This window comes from Hermetia illucens, chromosome 2, assembly GCF_905115235.1.
Source record: "Hermetia illucens chromosome 2, iHerIll2.2.curated.20191125, whole genome shotgun sequence".
Lineage (NCBI taxonomy): Eukaryota > Metazoa > Arthropoda > Insecta > Diptera > Stratiomyidae > Hermetia > Hermetia illucens.
This window is the reverse complement of record NC_051850.1, coordinates 156,498,025-156,518,000: the sequence shown is the minus strand read 5'-3', so window position 1 is coordinate 156,518,000 and position 19,976 is coordinate 156,498,025. Positions and strand designations below refer to the sequence as shown.

Sequence of the window (19,976 nt, the reverse complement as noted above, 5' to 3'; positions counted from 1 at the left end):
AATTTGGCGATCCATAAATGCATTTCGAAATATCTGGTGGGAGTTTCAAAGGCCTAGTTTTAATGTTTTATATTAGTGTTCACCTTATATGAATCCGGCAATAGAAAGGAGCAATTAATCCATATGGATTGCAGCCTTTTTCATGCAAGCTTGAAGAAAAATTTTGCTTTTGGACTTAATTTTAATCCTTTATTTTGTTTCCTAAGAAAATGTCAATTTTTTGTTGAGAATCGGTAATAGAAATTACTTAGCCTTTTATTACCCCGAACGACAAAAACTTATTTTATATGATAGGATATTAGTTCCAAGGAACTTGTGTGTTTGTCTGTTTAAAGTGGGGGGAAAGGTAAAACCTCTGACCACTCAGACCCTAGTATTCCATTGTACTCGATTCCCCCGGATTTTTTTACGTATAGCAGAATTTCAGTTAGTGGATGTGATGCTACCCGCTGCAGTTGTAGCACACAACTCTGATGCGTCCATACGCGGGGCACTCACGTAGAAAATATTCCGCCTACCCGGTTCCTCATTACAGGCAGGACACAGAGGTGCCTGCCCTTCAGTATTTCGTGAATCAGCCAGGTTAGAGCCCTTAGGACCGAACACATCAGTCTGAAAGATCGGCGTATATTGCCCCAGGGAAAAAGTCCACATTTCGCTTTTAGTAGTGAGGTAGACTCCTGTTCCGGAACCGTGTCCTGTTTTTGAGCCATCTGTGTAGGAGACGTCAGTATATCCTGACACAAATTCTTCTAAATCGTCCCAGTTTTCCCTTCGTTTTAAGATAACTTCATATCTTCTACCAACCAGATGTTTGGGAATACGAATTGTGAAAACTGGATTCAGTTCTCCCAATAACTTTCCCAATGTACTGTGCCCCCTATGTCAATTGTTTCCCCTTAGATATAATTCAATTTTTATATGAGGTGCTCTCATTGCAGTGCTCTGAATAAACAAATCCAAGGGCTGCGAATTGAGTAATAGGTCCGCCTATACAGCCCATAAGCTGCCAGAGCTCATTTCATCTTTACTACTACATGTTTGTTCCAAAGAAGCTTCTTGTCTAGAATAACTCCCAGATATTTCACTTCTTCTTAGAGTTGAAGTGCTGTACTCTTCATCTCTGGAAAGCGAAGACCATTCAGTTTCCTCCTTTTTAAAAATAATTCCATTGTGGCTTTATTTGGGTTTACTGAAAGCTCATGCCTGAGGCACCAAATGTCAATCAAATCAACGGCGCGCTGTGTAATTCTAAACACCATTCCGAGATCCCGACCGACAGCTAACACAGCCACGTCATCTGCATAAACTTGAGCGTGTCTTGGCAATTTTTGCAGTTCGCATTGTAGTGAGTCGATCAACATACTCCACAGAAGTGGCGACAGCACACCTCCTTGAGGACAGCTTTTCGTCGCTTCAGTTGTTAGGTAGCGATCGACACCCAATTCAGCACACAGCAATCTTTGCGTTAGCATAGCGTAGATCCACTTAATTAAAGCTTCATCAACACCATGCTCTCTAGCGGCATTACAGAGCTTTTGGAAGGGCATACAGTCAAACGCCCCTTCAATGTCCACGAACACCCCCATCACGTACTCGCTTTTCAAAGTTTTGGTTTTCATTTAGTGGGTGCGACCTTAGCGCCTTCTCGCGGATGTGACGCTCAACCAGTCTCATCAGACATTTTAGCGAAAATAATGTTAAACTGATTTGCCTGAAATTCTTTGCATTTGAGCAGTTATCTTTCCCAGGTTTAGGTATGAAGACTACCTTAATCTTCTGCCAAGAGAGAGACACGTCACCCACGCCAAAACATCCACGAGAATTATTTCTCAGAAGTCGCTGTATGTGCTCTACACCCTCCTTTAGCATAGCTGGGTATGTGCCATCCATGCCAGGTTCTTTGAAATGTTCAAATGATAGTGTAGCAGCTTTCGCTTTTTCAATGGTAACAACCGCTCCCACAGTGTCCCAATTCCCCTTGCGATACATTCGCGTTGAAAGGTTTGTCGAAACCGCCAATTGTCTTCCTCCCACTTCTGATACCTGTTCTCCCGGGGGGTGTACTTCCAGGAGATTCTGTATAGACTCAACTCTGGAGTTCGTAAAAATACCATCCGGTTTTCTAAGAGACTCCCACCTGACCGACTGCACAGTCTGGAAGTCTCCCTTTCACCTTCCAGTTTCTTACAATATGTTCTAAAAGAGTCAAGTTTCGAAAGTTTTACGGGCCTCTTATATTCAGGCTGTGAATTCTGTAAGTTTAACCAGTCTTCTTGCTTAGGTCTTTTGCGGGTACGATTTAGAAGTCGTCTGATTTCCTAAGTCTTTACAGTTTTAGCGCGTTGGCCTCGGAAAATAGAACAAGCCTCTTCAAAACACTCTACAAGTGTGCAATTTAGAGTTTCCAATTGATCTTCTATCGCCAAAGGAGTCGTTAATCTCCTAGGGAACTCCACTTGGTGGACAAGAAGTTCATTGAACTTTGTCCAGTCCGTTTTCTTAGGATTCCATCCTTTGTATTACGGACTGTTCGCCTGAAATAGTTAGACTAAATTCTAAGTAACGGTGATCTGAGGGTGAGACTTCATCTAGCACTCGCCAATCTCTAATCAACTCTAACAGCTTTGAAATGCAGATTGTTAAGTCAATTCCTTCCCTTTTTGCTGGCCTCACGAACGTAGGGGTGCTCCCCCAGCTGAAGTGATAAAATTAAACAGCTTCTCTCTTTAGGATTGCATTTGCTACTGCCCCAACAAACATGTCTAGCGTTCGCATCATAACCTGCTAAAAGTTCAAGGCCACTTGATTCTGCATACACTACCAGATCCCTTAGTTCTTGCGTCGGCAGAGGACACAAAGAATCATACGGTAAGTAAGCAGAGGCAACAATGACGTTTCTCCACTTACCATTAAATTCTATTGTAAGTTGACCGCAACAAGGTCCTGGGAACATAATTGTCTCAGCATGGTTGCCTCTAACAATTTTGACATCAGAACACAGGCCCTCGGTCTGAAGGATCTTTCATCGAAGAAGATCCTAGTCTCTTTGACTGCTCCAATACCATAGATTTTGTCAAAACGAACCCATGGCTCTTGATCCAGAAATATATGAGGACAGTCCTGCAACTTTGCCAGCCTTGCCACCCATAGATAGGAAGAAAGTTTGGAATGTTGTATGATAGGTTAATTTAACTAAATTTTCTGTTTGTGGACATAAGTGTAGTCTAATATGAAAACCGCCGCTAACTGAAAAGTCTGCTGCATTTAGTGTGGATCTTAATGGGGTTATCAGCTTGTCCTCACCTTCCGCCGAAAGTTTCGTTTTCTTCCGTATGATTTTTTTGGACATTGGTGGTGTAGCAACTCCTATGTCCTCATTCACAAGAAACGCCTTCTTTTGCAGTGCCTTCCGTTGTTATCGACTGAGAGCCCTCTCAGGTTCATGGTCTCCGGGCTGCATGGATCTGTTTCCTCATGCCGGAATTAGACCGGTTGCTTCCACATCACCAGCTTCCCTTTCTTCTGCTTTTCCTAGTAGAGGCGAAGGATTCTGACAGGCAAGCCTGTTGTCCCTTCTCCTTTGCGGCTGAAGTTTCCTTCTCCCGTGCCTTCCTCTCCTGTTTTTTGGATGATTTAGGCAAAGACAGACACTGACAGACAGGCAACCAGACCATTTCAAGTTCCTCTCATTAAGGGAGTTGCTGTACTATCCTTTCTGGCTGACCGCACCGTAGACACTGGGTTTGGGTTTTCCACTGAAATAAAAAGCCTATCTTCTAACATGAATCTGGTGAGGCCTCCAAAATCCGTTCCTCGGCCACGACATGATTTCTCAAAGTCGCGAATGGATTCGAAGTCTGTGACTTCTTGGCACTTGAAGAGCTTCAATTCTTTGTTTCCATTTTCATGTGTATCTTGATACCACGACAAGGTCAGAAGAAGAGTTCAAGAAGCTTAATCCTAAAAATAATCGAAAAAGGGTAAAATTAACCTCTAAATACCGATTTATAAATGGAATCAAAAATATAAATAGCTAAAAAGATAATCCTTCCTCTAAATTTAGACATTATTCAATTTTGCCTTGTACATTTCTTTTTTAAAGTATATTAATAGCGATTCTGCATTCAAGGGAGTGTCCCGCTCTTGTTTGACAAATTAATTGAGTGATAATTGAAAATGGTGCTAAATGGCGATTGTTTAGAAATGAATCAAAGCATTCCGCTTATAATTTCGTGCAGACTAATTGCTAATATTGTGTTTTAAAATAGACTTATTTCAGCATTTCCTATTTTATTGCCATTGTATTTTCTTTATTAACGAAGAAGAGCAAAAAACACAATTTTCAGAGAATATAAAATATAATATTGGCGTCTACGAAAAGCTATTCCATTATTTAATTGATCTCGCACTTGACGATAAACGAAGCAATGATCCTAAGTCTAGTTTCAATGGAATATATTTTTTGTTTGATTTTTTCGTCTCCAATTGATATATGTGTATTCAGTATTACAATCGATTGGCGGCGTTTTTCGCAATTATTAGATTCCATTCTTTCAGAAATTCATTAAGTGTCATCACTGATTTTTATAGAAACTTGGCTAGTAGGCACGAGTGTTGAGTCTGCTTGTCATTTTTTACAGCAATATTTTATTATTAAGCTCTGTAAGAATTGATTGCCGTTTATAGCGTTTGTTTCCATTTATGAATAAAAAAAGAAATTTTATCAATCCTGATAAGCGCTACCACAATCTATGATACGCTAGTAGTGGTAAACATACACAAATTGATTGTTGGCATCTCATTGGCGGGAAAAGTGCGAAGTCTGTCTACCCAAATCCACTAGCAACTACCAGCTCCACAGAAATAATTATCTGCACACTAACCAGCCACGGTGAGCAGGACTTCACAGTTTGATGCCGAAGGCACCAATATCTTTTGAGTAGTTGTGGAATTTAAAGTCCGTTTCTCCGTAAATCTCAGAGGTGATGGCTTTCATTATCCCCTAAATGGGGCATTGCGCCATCCACACTACACTCTGAAATATGGTCCATCTCTTCCCAAGTCTTTCCGCGAAGCAAACACTACTTCTGCACTGTTCTGAGCGATTTGTTTTCAGGGCGACCCACTCGTCGACCACTCTGGGATAGTAGGTTAATAATAGAACTATCGCCGTTTCTTAGAATGCGACATATTCACTATCACAACGGATTTCTAATCAACACTTCTATCGACTCCCGGCCCGTACACCGGAGTAGTTTTTCCTTGAAGATTACCTCGAGCTAACCTGGAGTAATAGGGGCGGTCACTTCCCATGTGCTGCTTCCATATAGCACTCCCTACATAATGCTAGCACTGAAGTATCAGCATTTAGACAAAACAGTCAAAGCTCTCGATATTCTGCCCATAATGTAAATAGGAAGAGTGCGGTAACCTATCAGATTAAGAACTGCTTTTCTTTGTATTTATCTTTAGTCCCTAAGATGCACTAAGTGGGTAGAATAAGCCATTAATGTAGAAATTGCCTCAATTAGAAACGTTACTGTTACAGAAGCTGCTCGTGAGTCTTCTTATTTTTCGCTTACCATCGACTTCGATGTTCAGACCAATCTTGGCAAGTGAATTCTCGTTGACGCGAATCACATGACCATACCATCAAAGACGCCTCTCTCGCTGTTTTTCCACTAGCGGCGCAATTCGATATCGATCGCGGATATCCTCATTCCGGATGTGATGAAAACGTGTCACGCCACTAGTCCAATGCAACATCTTCGTCCCCATTACCGCAAGACGTCGTGTATTATCATTTATAGTCGGCCAACACTCAGAACCATAGGCATTGCAGGAACATTTTTTTTTGTTTTCCTAACTTAAAAAAAGCTGGACAAAACATACACAAGTGACACATAGTGATGCGTGTCAAAATTTCGCGATAATCTGAAGTTTAGATCCCACTTTACAATGACGTTACCGGTAATTGGCCCGCTAGAGTCCTCCGATGATACAACAAAAGTTTGGTTGAAGGTCTGGAACTTTCAACTTTCAAATATCAAAGTTTATTGTAGAAGATTGAATTTTTTTTATTAACTTTCTTATCGAAACTTAGAAGAACTGATAGAGAGTTTTTAAAAGTTCTCAGAATTCCAGAGTTTTTACACTCTTAAATACAGATACTCGGTCTGGTCGAGGCCGAGAGTATATCGGTTCTGTCCATAGAGACGGCTAGAAACGGAGAGGCTCCAGCGAAGGCGATGCTTAGAGAACAGTCCCCTCAGCTTTCGAGAAGCGAGCAACGGTTCTTTTTTCCGATCCAACCTTGGATAAGCCTAAACTATAACTTATGGTGTGTACTATTTAAAAGGCACTTTCTTCACATGGCAGCTTCTGTGCGCCGACATATAGAAGATGTGTTGCTTCGACAACTACCGTGACAAACAATGCACTTAGGATTACGGAAACGTAATCCGGAGCTACCGTCGAAAGCGAAAAATGTTCAGACGCCGGACTTATCTATATCTCCTCTGCTGAGAACGACTTGACGTCGGTACAATACACGCTAGTACCAATGACGTAGGATGTGCTTAACATTGCTGGCGGAAAATCCATCACAACAAGAATCCTTTGCGATTCCTGCCCTGAGAAGTTTCTTGTTATTATGCAATAGTGCATATTAAGCATCTAGCATGGGTAGTTTTACACTCTTAGTAGGTCTCAATTTTGCCACCATTATCGTGTACTCTCCAAAAACCCGAAATACTATTTTTTTCGATGTGTTTTCAGGTCTCTTCCTGAACAAGCTCCCTGGTTTGCTAGCAAAAACTACTGGTCTGCCAGCTGCTGAAGTCATACGTGATTTGCTCAACAATCCATACTGGATCATAGCTTTAAAGTGTGTTAGAGCATTTCATTACACTGTAGGAAGCAGTGTGGTCAGCATTGCGCTCGACCGGGATAACTACTCTGATTTGACTTAGGTACTCATTCACAGCTGAGTCAAGTGGTATTCGACATCCAATCACGATAACAAATTCCTCTGTCACTAGTAAGATTTGAACCGCGTCCTTCCGCTACGACAGCCCAGCGCTCTAAACGCTTGAGCCATCCGGACACCTCGCTCGATTTGATTGACCTTTGGTGCGAAGTTTTAGCCTAGATTGACTACCTTTTGGATTCAAACATCCATGAGCTGTAATGCTTCCGGAAATTCGTCGGGTGCCTTCCGTGGTCACTACTGTAGCATTGAGCTCGTGCCCCAGCTGAACAATCATTGGTTCTACAAAGTCAGATATCGACGGAAATATATCATGGCACCATCGATTATGAACTTTCCGAGGCAGTTATGCTCATCTGAGAAATCGAAGAGGCACTACGACGACCGCTTTACAGCCCGGAGATCTTATAGTTTATCCAACATTTCAAGACTACTCACTGACAAACAAGAAACACAGTAGAGAACGTTCTATGGTGCGATCGGCGTTCACGTAAATGTTTGAAGTTGCGAACTTCAAAGTCATCAGCGAACAGTACTCCATTTGTTTGGAATATCGACCCGGAAAAATGCTGATCTTGTGCCCTTCATATTGCATTACCAGACGAGTACACTTATTTGAATTATCGGGTAAAGGTATTGAGTAGCTGTGTTTTTCAGTAAATGCGCGGTATTCCTTGAGACAGTCTTTAAAGAAATCGTGCTGAAATTCGTCTCAGTAGAGAAATTGGAAACCCATTCCACTGGAAGCCAAGAAGCATGGACATGTGCATGAGATCTTTAAAAACTGTTCCGTTGAAGACCTATATCAAAATGTATCTTTCAAGAGTTAAAATGCAATTTTCTAAAGAATTTAAGCACAATTTTCAGAAATATAAAGTGGGTCCATGGATAGAGTGCAATACTGGCTTCTAATTGAATTGTGAAAAGGGGAGTCTTGCGCCAACCTTGCTCCTTTTTCAGCTGTGATTTTATCATTAGCTTGGATAATTAAATGAATGATGACAATGTCTTTTCAGAAATAATGCTAGTTTCATTTGTCGATACCAATTTTGCATGCATTCATTTTTCTATAAATTCCAATGAAGAAGTCATTGATGCAAGAACGAAATACTTGCACAAAGTCCCATTTGGGTGCGCGGAACAACATACAGGTGCAATGGTTTTCTTCCACAAACAAATTCAAGGCGGGAGACGAGCGTACTTGGCTTCTACGATGTCCTGTCTGACACGCTCAGTGCTGGACACGAAACGTTTCCGTGCTGGATCGTATGAATAGAGATTTTAACCCGGAAAGGTTCTCTGGAGTTAAATTGGATTTATTGACTGGTTCCTCCTTCGAAAAGTGATTGCTCTATTTCCCCGGGATAAGTCCGGAAAATATTTTTTAATCTTACGACAATTAAAAAAAAATTCTGTTGCTCTACCATTCTGAAAAAAAAAATAAAAAATTTTCGTAATGATGACGTTTAGTTCACAAGTTACAATAATTTTACATAAACATGTTGGCATGGAAAAGCTGTTGTCGCAAATGACATTTGCTCACGGTCGATAAAAAAATCAACAATCCGTGACGCCACTGAGATTTTTATAACTACTCAAGGGAAATAAAACGAAATTCATATACCATTATGTAATGTTAGATAAAACATGATTTCATCGTAATACTTCTGAACCACCCAAGGTGCTCAGCTGAAAGCTAGTAGGAAACGAGTACCTTGACAAATGAAAAGCGACCAACAGCGATTTTAATAAAACATTATCGGAGCTTTGGAAAATACAGAAGAAAATGGGCTATTTAATCAAGACAACATAAATTTTCACCAGACCGTCGCAACAGTGATTAAAATTCAGGGATCCAACTTCTAACTGCTCTTCACCTATGGTCTTTTCCAGTAGTGGACTCAAAAAATAAAAGAAGGATCTCCATAGATCAAACGATGAAGCAATCCCTGCCACTGAAACGATTTTCAAGATGGTTCCATCAGAAATGTGTGAACAAGCATTGGAATAAGTTGCTTCCCAGTGATCAGGCTGTAGGTTGCTGCTGAGGAATGAAGATTGGTTAACTTAGGGGTGGAATTCTTCTTGAAGTATGCACCAACGAACCACTCAACATTATTAAATGCTTTTCCAGGGAAATGGTGTCTGACTTCCCGTCGTTATCACAAATCAAGATTTTTTCACAAATTTTTGAATCGAATCTTTCCAAATAATAATCTATCGACAGTTTCTCGTGACAAATCAGGACCCTACCTACCACTGAATTTTTTGGCGCTCACCTCTTGATCGGGATCAACTGTTTTTTTCTAGCCTGTCTGGTTCCATTAGCTGATGAAGAATGACACCCTTTTCTATTCAGATCACCTCTCGTCGAATAAATCAAACGTCGTTCCTTAAACTCAGATCACGTTGGCTTGCACAGGAAAATGGAATTTCTTACATAATCATGTTGATTGCACCCTGCCGGGTGGTTATCAAACAGAACATTCTTTGAGAAATATCTTAACCATACGACCCAATTAGTTGCTTCGCGCCTATTGTAACACTAGCCAAGATCTTCTAATAGTTTCTTTGGTTTCTCGGTTCGGAGCGATACGATACGCCAGAATCCATCTCGGCTCCTGATTTCTGGTCTCTTTTGGTTTTTGACATATACTGGTGCTACAAGTCTCTAATATATGCTTCTTTTGGAGTAAGATTGCTTAAATCTGCACGTGAAGAAGACTGTAGTTTTTCAAAAGTCAAGAATGTGGTAACCATAGAACAATCAAGAAAATGAAAGAAAGACCTGTGCCATCACTTGTGAGGTTTTCTGCCAACTGGACACACATTTCCTTTAAATCAATGATCGAATTTGTCAACGAAATTTATATTCGTCCTTTTCTCGGTTTTGGCCAGCATACTTCAACTTTGGTAACATTACACTCCTTGGGATTACCTTTACCAACATTTTTAGGTTCGCGGTAGTACGACAAAATCAGGCCAAATATTTTGTACTTTCATTTCAGCAAAACTTACTCTTGTATCACTAACAAAGTTATCATGTTATCCCGTCTGTAAAAGTTTTTCTTCCTACAATGTCTTCTAAAACTTTCTTTTCGGATTGTTTGTTTAGGAATTGAGGCAGTCCTAAATCCACCACCCACTTGTTGGCGGACCAGACCAGTAGGGAGGCAACTTACTTCCACGGTTGTGGTCCACGGGTTCTTGAGTCTTGGGCAAGCAACCAAGATGTAAAAATTAGATTGGGGTTTCGTCCAGGGCAGAGGCAACTTATCAGACGCTGCTTGAATTTTTTTTTTCGGCGGGTTTGCCCTAAATATATTTCATACAAACGTCGTGTTTTTAAATTTATATAAAGGAGCTAACTCCAGAGAGCAGAGGTGAGGCAGTGTCTGATGAGCTGCGTCTGCCCTGAAGGAAACCGCAGGGCTAATTCGCATTTGAGTTTACTATTCCACAATCTAAAATTGTGTCTTTTAGTAAATTTGCTTCTAAAGTCTAACTGTTCAAGTAGTAGTGGAAATATACCGCTTTACAACACAAATCAATTTCAACGTCAAATCCTTTTTTTGCTTGGATAGAAATCAAATCTGTGCACACCGCATCCAGACTTTGTATCCTCTCTTCACCGTTTGATAATCCTCTCGCCAATTTCGACTTTTGTACTGAAGGGAATTCATTGAAGATAACATATCGTGAAATCTAACTAGCATGCAAGTCTGGGCCTAAAAATCGATAATTTCTGTAGCTCGGCACTTTTTTAAAGTAATGATAACACCAACCCCTTCTGCTGTGGTGAGAGGAAAGGGCTTTCCGGACTGAGCAGCGTAATGGTTAGTTTTGAAAAATATTACACCTTGTAAACGGTCTGCTAAAAAAGGCGAAATAGTTGAAGGGATGCAGTATTCTCCGTCCTATGCATATGGTCAGATATTCCGATACATCAGAACACTCAACAAGTGAGTTCATCTTGTAACTTCCCTTCCATTTTGGGCGGTTTAGGTTCTATTGAATCAGGGCTCACACGTGGTAAGCTAAACAAAGGTAGGTCGTTATCTGAACCAAAGTTATTTTTGTTGGTTGGTATCATGAACTTTTCCAATCAAACCGCCTAACCTTGGTCTTCCACATCACAGTCGGCCCTCCCGTCACCTGAAAGTATGTCTTCCAATATATTTTAAAATTAAATTAATATTAACATCCACCCGAATGAGCTATCATTTTTTCGAAATACCTCTAATGCATGACATTATGTCAAACATAGCCTGAACGTTTATTATAGTTCGTCACTAGATACATCTTTATCAAAAAATCAAAAAAAAAGCATGCTTTGTTAATCGGGTGGCAATTCAACTACTTCAGCAAAATGGTAATATGTTCACTAGCACCGCAACTCGACAGATTTAGGTACACGAGGATACATGCTGATACAATTGTAACAGTCAACACTTTGGTGACACGGACCTTCATGGCTAACTCTGGATGAGAACAGCTTCTTCCTACTGAAACTTTTGATGCAACGATTTAAATGGGCCTTAAGTCTCGAAAGCACGATAACATGTACGTCTGTTTTGAAGAAATCCATTAGATATTCTTGAATTGGTTACTAAAATTTGGTGATTTTTACCTTTGTTGAAGAATTAGCACTGTTTAGAGAAGCTAAGTAAGGCGTTGTAATTCTTTCACAATGTAGAAACTCGCTGAGCAGCAATTTCCGATGATTACAAGGCATCTCCGCATTATACCAACTGCCCATTGATAGTCCTATTCGGTGTCTCGCTTCGTTTATTGACGCTAAAAATCAACTCATATAAGGGGTTGTCTTAAACACTCCTGTCTCACGGAGCAGGCAAAGTATCCGATTGTACATCAGAAGCGCTTCTGTTTGTATTCTGCAGGATGGCGCACCTCCCGTGAATTCAATGCTTACCAAATTATAGATTTTGACAGACCGAAACGCCATTAGACATGCATTTTGACAGTGTACATATTTCCTGTGAAAGTCAGAAAGCCACTATAAAAAATCAACAAATGGCATGCATTGCCGGCGGTTCGCCTGCCACCATTCAATTACCTAGGCCTAAATATGTGGCCCTTTTCATTTATCTGGTGATTAACTTTATGCATCCTCAGTTATCTATCTAAATCGATGAGCGATATCATGACCATCTGGTTTTGGATAAAGTGCGACTCAATAGGTTGGGTTGGACGGATCACTTATGGATGAGAATGATCCAGCCCAGAAAGCCTATAAATGCAATATCTACGATGCAAAAAGAAGACAAGGTAGACTCTGCCTGAGATGGAGTCATGGCGTAAGCCAGGACGTCAGATAGCTTTTAGGGATATCGAATTGGTGGAGTCCGACGCAAAATCGGGATATCTAGAGTTCTTTATTACGCCAGACCTAGACCGAATAGCGGTTGTTGCGCCGTTGATGACCCTCAGTTAGCCCCTAACCAGATTGCACAGACGACGTCTTATTATGAACGTTTAAAAAATGATTTTGATCGCAATGATCGATATGCCTTAGCGTTCACTGTCACTAACTATAAACAAACTTACGGCTGACAATTTTGAAGTAATTGTTCATTATTATTGTTACGTTGACCCCAATATTATGGAAGTACCTGCCCAATCCTATCAATAGTATTCTATTCGTTCAGCCAACCACAATGGCATTCTCCTAAGAAAATCCCAAAATGGTTAGCAATATTTATCTTAACAACTGGTATCCCCAAGTATGTTATTTTCTTTTAAATTTTCGGAAGTCATACGTAATCTTTTCTGGCCATTCAGAGAAAAACTCATTCCCAAAAATTTCCAAATAGATTTTTTCTGGTTTCTCGGCCCTAAACTCTTTAATTTTTCCGAGCAATCCCAACTCAAAGAAAAGGTTTGCTTCCTTGAGTCTTTTCACCTCAAAGAAACCAACATGGCCTTAAAATCATCTTCATTTCTGCATAACTATAATCAGTTCCTACTCCGGGAGCATTCTTGGAATTTCAATCTTTATTACCTATTTCAGGTCTCACCCCATAGACAATAGCTCAACCAATTGCTACTTATGAATGGCTGTACGCAAGGCCCCTCTCGAGGTGCTGAAATGATAGCAACAATGACTGAACTACAAATCGCATTAGGCTGCCGACACATGTCCGCATATACGCGCATGCATGTTCCCAATCATAAAAATTAAAATTAATGCAGTATTTACATATGAAACCATTTTTCCCTAATACCCGCTCGTAACGAGCAAACGTAAATTGAAATGTAAGAAAGAAAAATATCAAAACAAAATAACAAAAAAAAATGGCCGACCAGCTCAACAATGTTAAATGCTAATCAGCTTTAGAAAATGGGCTTGTAAAAGGGCGCTTCGCACAATTCACACACATGTCCCGGTGCGACACAATGTTCAATAAAACCCGGCCGGGGAAGGAGCCTGTGAAAACCATTTCTGACGTTAACAATAACCCAATACAATTTAAAATCCAGTCGAGGAAGGAGCAGTGAAAAAACGAAATTCGGGGCTGTAAAAAATTCTCAAAAATTGCTTCATAAGGCAAATATGCCGGGGACGGGGTGAGAAGGGGCCGCCCGGGAGAGTACTCCTGTAATTTTACAAAATAGAACAACCTTTTAGAACGCCACTGAGTTGATGTTCGCTTGTTTTCGATTTGTTTTTGTTTTTCATATCCTAATCCGATTACGTGTTATCCTGAGTCCCTCCCGCTTCGTACAAAAGAATGTGTCAGATCGCGCTAATTCCACTCTTTTTCATTCTCTATCGCAATTCTTCCAACAAACTTTTCATCATTCAAACCCATCCCCGTCCGCCCCTCTTGCGATGCGAACACGAACATGTATTAACCGTAAAAAGGCAATAGGATTCTAATCACTCCTCGTGTGTATGTTCTACAACGCGTATGTGCAATCCCTTAAACCTAAATTGTATCGTTTTTATCCCTCATCCCTCGTACAGTCTTGTTCGGCGAGCGAATACACGATGGTGATACGTGAGGATACGTTTGTGCGGCACATCCCACCCCTTGGTATTTTGTTTCTCTTGTACAACCCACCCTTTCCCTGTCGGGGCATTACTTCATGATATCCTTGATGAGGATTTTTCGTGTTGACGATGTTCTAACAGACCGTAAATTTCCCTTTCGGTATCCTGGTCGCTGGCTGCCCCTCTCCCTGCCGACGCTCGGTTGTTGGTGCTTCGCCACACACCCCTGTCCGTTCGTAAAGGATCTGCATTTGATTGCAAGAAGCCGCGTCCGACCTGGACAGCTCGCCCTTCTCCTCGGCGGTGGTGAATGAAAGGAAAAAAAGTCGATCCTTTTTCTTCGTCCTATTTTTATGTCCCTTCGTACATGAACAATACCAGGAAATAGAGGGAAAATGGTCAAAGCCACGCCCTTTTGTATTTTTCTCTGATTTTTCTTTCTTTTTTTCCGCATGGATTCTGTGGTTTAGGTTCAGGTTTGGTTTGGTTTCGGTCGCCGGGAATAGGCAACACACACCCATTCGCAGATGAGTTGTTTGCTCGGCCTCCCCCTGTGTCTGTTTCGAACATGAATTTCATTCTATTTCTAATTCCTCTTTTTGTCGGTTTCCTATCAACAATATAACTTGTAAGACAACAACAAATTCTCGTTGTGAACTCTTCGCATTCAGGGAAAATGCTTTTCACCCCCTTTGTCACAAGAAAAATCCATTCTCGAGACTGTAGGGAGGAAAAATATGCAAAAAGTGGTTGTAAATGAGAGACAGCGAAAATGTCTTGGAGTTCCTTGGCTTGTTATCCTGGGGGTTGCCGATGGGGAGAAGAACTGTCTTGTAGATTGGCGGGTGGCCGGAATGCTCCCCCGACGGGGAGGAATCGCGACAAGCAGCATGATATATGTTGTTCGCTTCGTGTCAACAAATCTTTCGCCTCAAGCGATCCTAATTCTATGTAGAAATTAGGAATTTGATTGCCGTCGGGAGGCTGACTACCCTTTTGTGGGAATCCGAGTGGATTTAGCGGGGAGATGGCCTCGTTTACGGAGGATGCAGCAGCAGAATACCTGGAGATGTTTCAAATGCTTCTTTTGGTGCCGATAAATTAAGATAGGCTTGGGTTGACTTGTTATGGTTTAAGAGGGTGCAATGCAGCTTCTGGGGATGAAAAGGGTGAAGATTGCTAAAGTAAAGCATCTGGAAAAGGGCCGAAAACAGGCCTTGACCACTCGACCGCCTGAATCAGCGCAAGGAAACGGGAGACAAGTCCTGAAAACCGATTGGAAAGGGGTGCCAGTAACCCCACAGCTTAGCAAATATGAGCACAAAATAATTGAGAATGAGACAACAAATGATAAACATGAAAAAAGCGATGAGCGACAACCTCGTAACTAATACAAACAATCGCCATCTAGGCCGCACGGGGCGACAAATGAGAACGAATGAACGCTACAGCTGTTCAGGTATTAAATGCTTGTGTTGGACAAGGCTAAAAACATGATTTCTGCTCTCCGTCCCGCTCTTGCGCAGGCCTCTCTATGCGCCGTCCTCCTCTCATGAACTAAGTGCCGAGGGGCGGGGGTTCGATGGTTAGATTCATTTCTGGGCTGATTTTTATCGTTTTGCTATCGCACGCTCCACACCAACGTCAACGAGGAGGTGGGCCATGAGCTCCATGAATGGGGGCCTGTTCACTTCGTGTTGGACCGGTTGTTTTTGTTGTTCTGCGTGTGTATGCAACGAAACGAGCTGGTATCTCAGTTGCCAGCATACAATCGCACAAATTTCTGTTTGTTTTTGTTTTATTTCGGGCTGATTGCTGTATTTTTACCCTTCTTTTATTTTTATGACCTCTCTCTCTCCATGCACCGCTCTTCGGGTGCTGTCTCGCTTCCCCGACTGGTTAGGAACCAGTTTGACTAGTCTCGTCCCTGTTGGACTTTTGGGCCGGGATTGTTGGTTGTGTCGTGTTGGATACTGTGTGTTTTCAGGCCCGTGTTGCTGTAACGTGGTTGTTCTGCGTACTTGTGCGGTCGGACAATCGACAATCGTCAAGAATTTGTCAGCCACCGTTTTCTGCTACGCTTCTGCTAATAGTTGACTTTTGGCTGTTGTGCCGTTTGTATCGGTGGTTCATGTGAGAGGGAAGATTCACGACGTTTGTTCTGTTCCAGTGCGACAACGTTTTAGCGATTGTGAACCGTCGAGATTTGATGCGTGTGTGACGTCCTTTATGTTGATAGATGCGATAGTGCATGCAGTTTTGCGGTTTTTTCTTGGTTTTTTTTCTGTAATGGCCGTTTTTTCCGGGTTGAATTAAAACTTGAATGAATTTGTGACAGAACATTTTTTAAGGAAGAGGTGCTTAGTTAGTGAATGAATTCATCAATGGGAGAAAGTTTAGTCTGTGGATAAAATTTGGTTTTTTGAAAATTATTACCAGAAAGGATTGGAACAAAAAAATGTACTAAATCTGCAAACTTAAGCCAGTGTTTAACTGAAAAAAAAAGTATAACTTAAAAATTATTACACGGAAGTATACCGTTCGGTTTTGGATACTTGTGACGGTGCTGACATAATTTACTTTTGGATAGTGCATTGATAAAAAAAAACACCAAAGTGATTAGTGAGCTTCAGTTGGTGGTTATGTCCTTTGGTGCCTTTTGATTATGATTACGGATGAGCGTGTTTCACGGCATCCAGTTTTGTTATTGTGCTTTTAGGATAATCATTTGCGAGTGTGTATGGTAAATATCTTTTTGATTCTTAAAACAATTCAAATTAAGATTGATTTTGTCCTTAAAACCGAGCCCAATTTATTTGTGATTTCACGGTGTAATGAAGTTTTATAGGCCTCCCCACCTTGTGACATTATCAGGCTTAGATATTAGGTATTAGAATTGCGATTTTCAACCGCAAGCTGCATTGTATAAGCCCTAATTTGATCCTAGAACGATATGTATTTGACTGCTCATAGTTCAGAATTGATGCTAGAACGCATTAGCTCATCAAAAAGTACGGAGCGAATGGTTGGCAAATGTTTGAAGTTGAAATGAAAACTACTAGATTTCTCCGATTTTGGCTAAAAAAGTTGGTAAATCATCCGGTGTGCAGTATTTTGGGAACAATTTGTTTTGCTTCTTAAATGAGGGAATTTTTGGGCAAAGCACGGAGATGGGTTCTGTTCTGATTTACAATTATAGATTAACTAACAGACTTCATCCTTAACGATGAACAAAAATAAAACGGAGACATAGTTTCTACGACTTCGACTGATATTTATTTCCCCAAGTATGTTTTGATATTTCGGGAACCAGTTCACACGAACAAAGGAAGCCGCACATAGATAGAAACACCGGAAGATACATTTTGATTTTTTTTGCTAACTTAGTCGTAAGGGCGTTTACTAAGTGTGGATTTTCTAAAATTAGGATGCAGGGAAAAGCAGAGACTCCATTTCCGCCACTAGCAATATTTCAATTAACGCAACGATATTTCGGGAACATCTTAATTCCTTCCGTAGTTATTCTTTCCTGAGGAACAAAAAAGATACTTCTAAATTTTTCGGTGTGCTTGGGTTGACTTGTTATGGTTTAAGAGGATGAAAAGGGTGAAGATTGCATCTGAAAAAAGGGCCGAAATCAGGCTTTGATCACTCGTCCGCCTGAATCAGCGCAAGGACTGTCAATTTAAGCTCTTTACTTCTTCGTTCGAAACAACGTGAATATCTATTAATTAAGGTATAGTTCTGGTAGATCCCTTGTTTTCAAAGTCAACAATTGTTGAAAATCGTGAAATTTGGTTTTGTGTTTTCTGTTATTTAATTTATAAAAAAACGTAGGAATTTTCCGAATCCTAGTTCTACTGAAAGGATCCAATCTAGATTTCCATGTAGTGAAACATTGGTTGCAACTTCCGACAATTGTCACTTTGAAGCTTTCATCTAAGTTCTTCCTTTTAATGTGCCAAGAAGAGCAGAGAGTGTTTCAGAAACTCAATGTAAAAATGTTTCTTAAGTTGCTACGGTGCATTTCTCTAATTCAAGAGGACCTAGTAAACGTAAACATAAAAACAGGAAAGAGGGTCGTTTTGAATAATTTCAAAGATTAACCCTTTTAAAAATTTGTGCAAAACGGAGAAGGAGAGGGCGTGAAGTCATACTTTTCTCTGTCTTTGGGGAATTGGAATTAGGAATTGTCAGATTGTTTATTTAGTAAATTTGGGTTGATTAGACTATTTGAATAAGCGTTTTATGTTTTTTTTTGGCGAATTTCCATTGAATTCAATGCACCTATGGTTTATAGATCCGCCTTTCAAAACGTTCCTTCAAATCGTCTTTCTGAAGTTTCTAAATTTCAACTTGCATTAATTCATAATTTCTTCATTAGAATTACAGTCTTCCTCTCGATTTGTTTTTTTTTTAAGGCTAACCAAAAATTACAGAGTTATGGATCAAGGGAATTTGGAGCTGGATGAATTCGATGTCTGAGGGCTCAATAAAAGTTGGTTTTTTGAGCAGTGCAGTGTTCTGGTGTAAAAAGAAGTAGCATCAAAGTTTTTATTTTGGCTTGTCTACAAACTCATTTTTGAAAACTTGTGGTAAGCATGATTCTGTGTACCACTTTCCTGTTACTGTTTGACCAGGTTTCAAAGGAATAGGTATGTACAATTGTAGACCTGGCGAAGTAAAATGGCATTATCACTCTTTTTGCCTTGGCCTGAAGGGCGGGTTGACTCCTTCTGGGTCCCATACCATGAACTACGGCTTTGTTTTCGGATCATATTATTATTATATTTTTCAATAGAACCAAGTTTCGCTATCTGTGAGGATTTTGTCGAAGATACTGTACTAATACTGGCCGGTTTTAAATTTCGGTAGGAAATATTTAGCAAGATGAACCTGTGCCTCTTTTCGAGCATCATTTGGAACGCATGGAACCTATGTTAGTCTGAAGATTTTTTTTTGTGTATGCCAGAAGATAATGAGATATTCGTGACATAACCATGTCATTCAAGACCGGTTCATTAGCAATAATGTTCTGGGTCAATCTAGGATCATCGTCTATTTCAGCCTTCATGTGGGGAGCATTTGTATTATCAGTCGAAGATTTTGGGCGAATTTCACGTGGTTCGTCCTCCAAAGAAAAATGTACAGTCTGTAATCCTTCAAACCACTTTGACGCAGTTTCCCGTGAGACTGCATTCGTTCCATATGCATATTATCAATCATGAAAAATTTGGGTTGGCTTCAGCTGATATCTGAAACCGTAGACAATAATGCATTGAATTTCCTATTGTGCTGGTAGCGAATTCTGTACAGGGATAGTATAATTTTCACTGGTCTTGGGAAATTTCAAATAAAGTGACATTAAACTATGGTAAACAGCCCTCAATGAAAGTCCCAATTTACTAAACTCCGTATAGGGAAAATAATGAGAGATGCTTTTCGGGGATGACTGATTTGCTGATGTATTCTTGATGATTTTTAAGTAGATTTTTACAGTTACATTAATAGAGTTATCATGAATCTACCCCATTTCACTTTTTAGTTGCAAATTGAGAAACAACCGAAGTTTTGTGCCCGACAAAAAAGAAAATTTATTGTAAGAAAATATTGTCTGAAAAAGACTTGAATGAACAAAATAGTGGCGGGAGGTACTCTTAGATGACGGTTCTTTATGTAATTAACGCAAAAGGCATGAAAAATAAAAAGAATTCCTTTCGCCTCAAGTTAGAGTTAAAATTTTACCTAAAGGTTCTCTTTTTGGGTCGAAATATTTCGGCAAAATGAACAACTAAATCATTAATTTTTTGTTTTATCGTAACTCATTCGCAAAAGAGAGAATCCTTCTAAAACGAAGTTTCATTTGAAGGCTTTTATTTTGATCGAAACTTTATAATAAAAATGAAATCCCATGAATCCTGTTTATATTGAAAATATATTGTGCCTTAAATCGAGGTAGAGTAAAGACAG

General features: G+C 40.3%; 1 protein-coding gene across 2 annotated transcripts in view; it reads left to right on the top strand.

Moving 5' to 3' along the window:
- The window catches only part of LOC119649291 (homeobox protein caupolican), a 308,010-nt gene that overhangs the window by 177,256 nt on the left and 110,778 nt on the right, over nt 1–19,976 (top strand). The window contains exon 1 of one of the 2 annotated variants that reach the window (XM_038051386.1): nt 16,091–16,749. The exons of the other annotated variant lie outside the window; for it this stretch is intronic. Coding sequence (XP_037907314.1) covers nt 16,747–16,749 — 3 coding nt within the window. The 5' untranslated portion in view covers nt 16,091–16,746. Of the gene's footprint in view, nt 1–16,090; nt 16,750–19,976 lie in introns of those variants that run through there. 2 annotated transcript variants of the gene reach the window in all.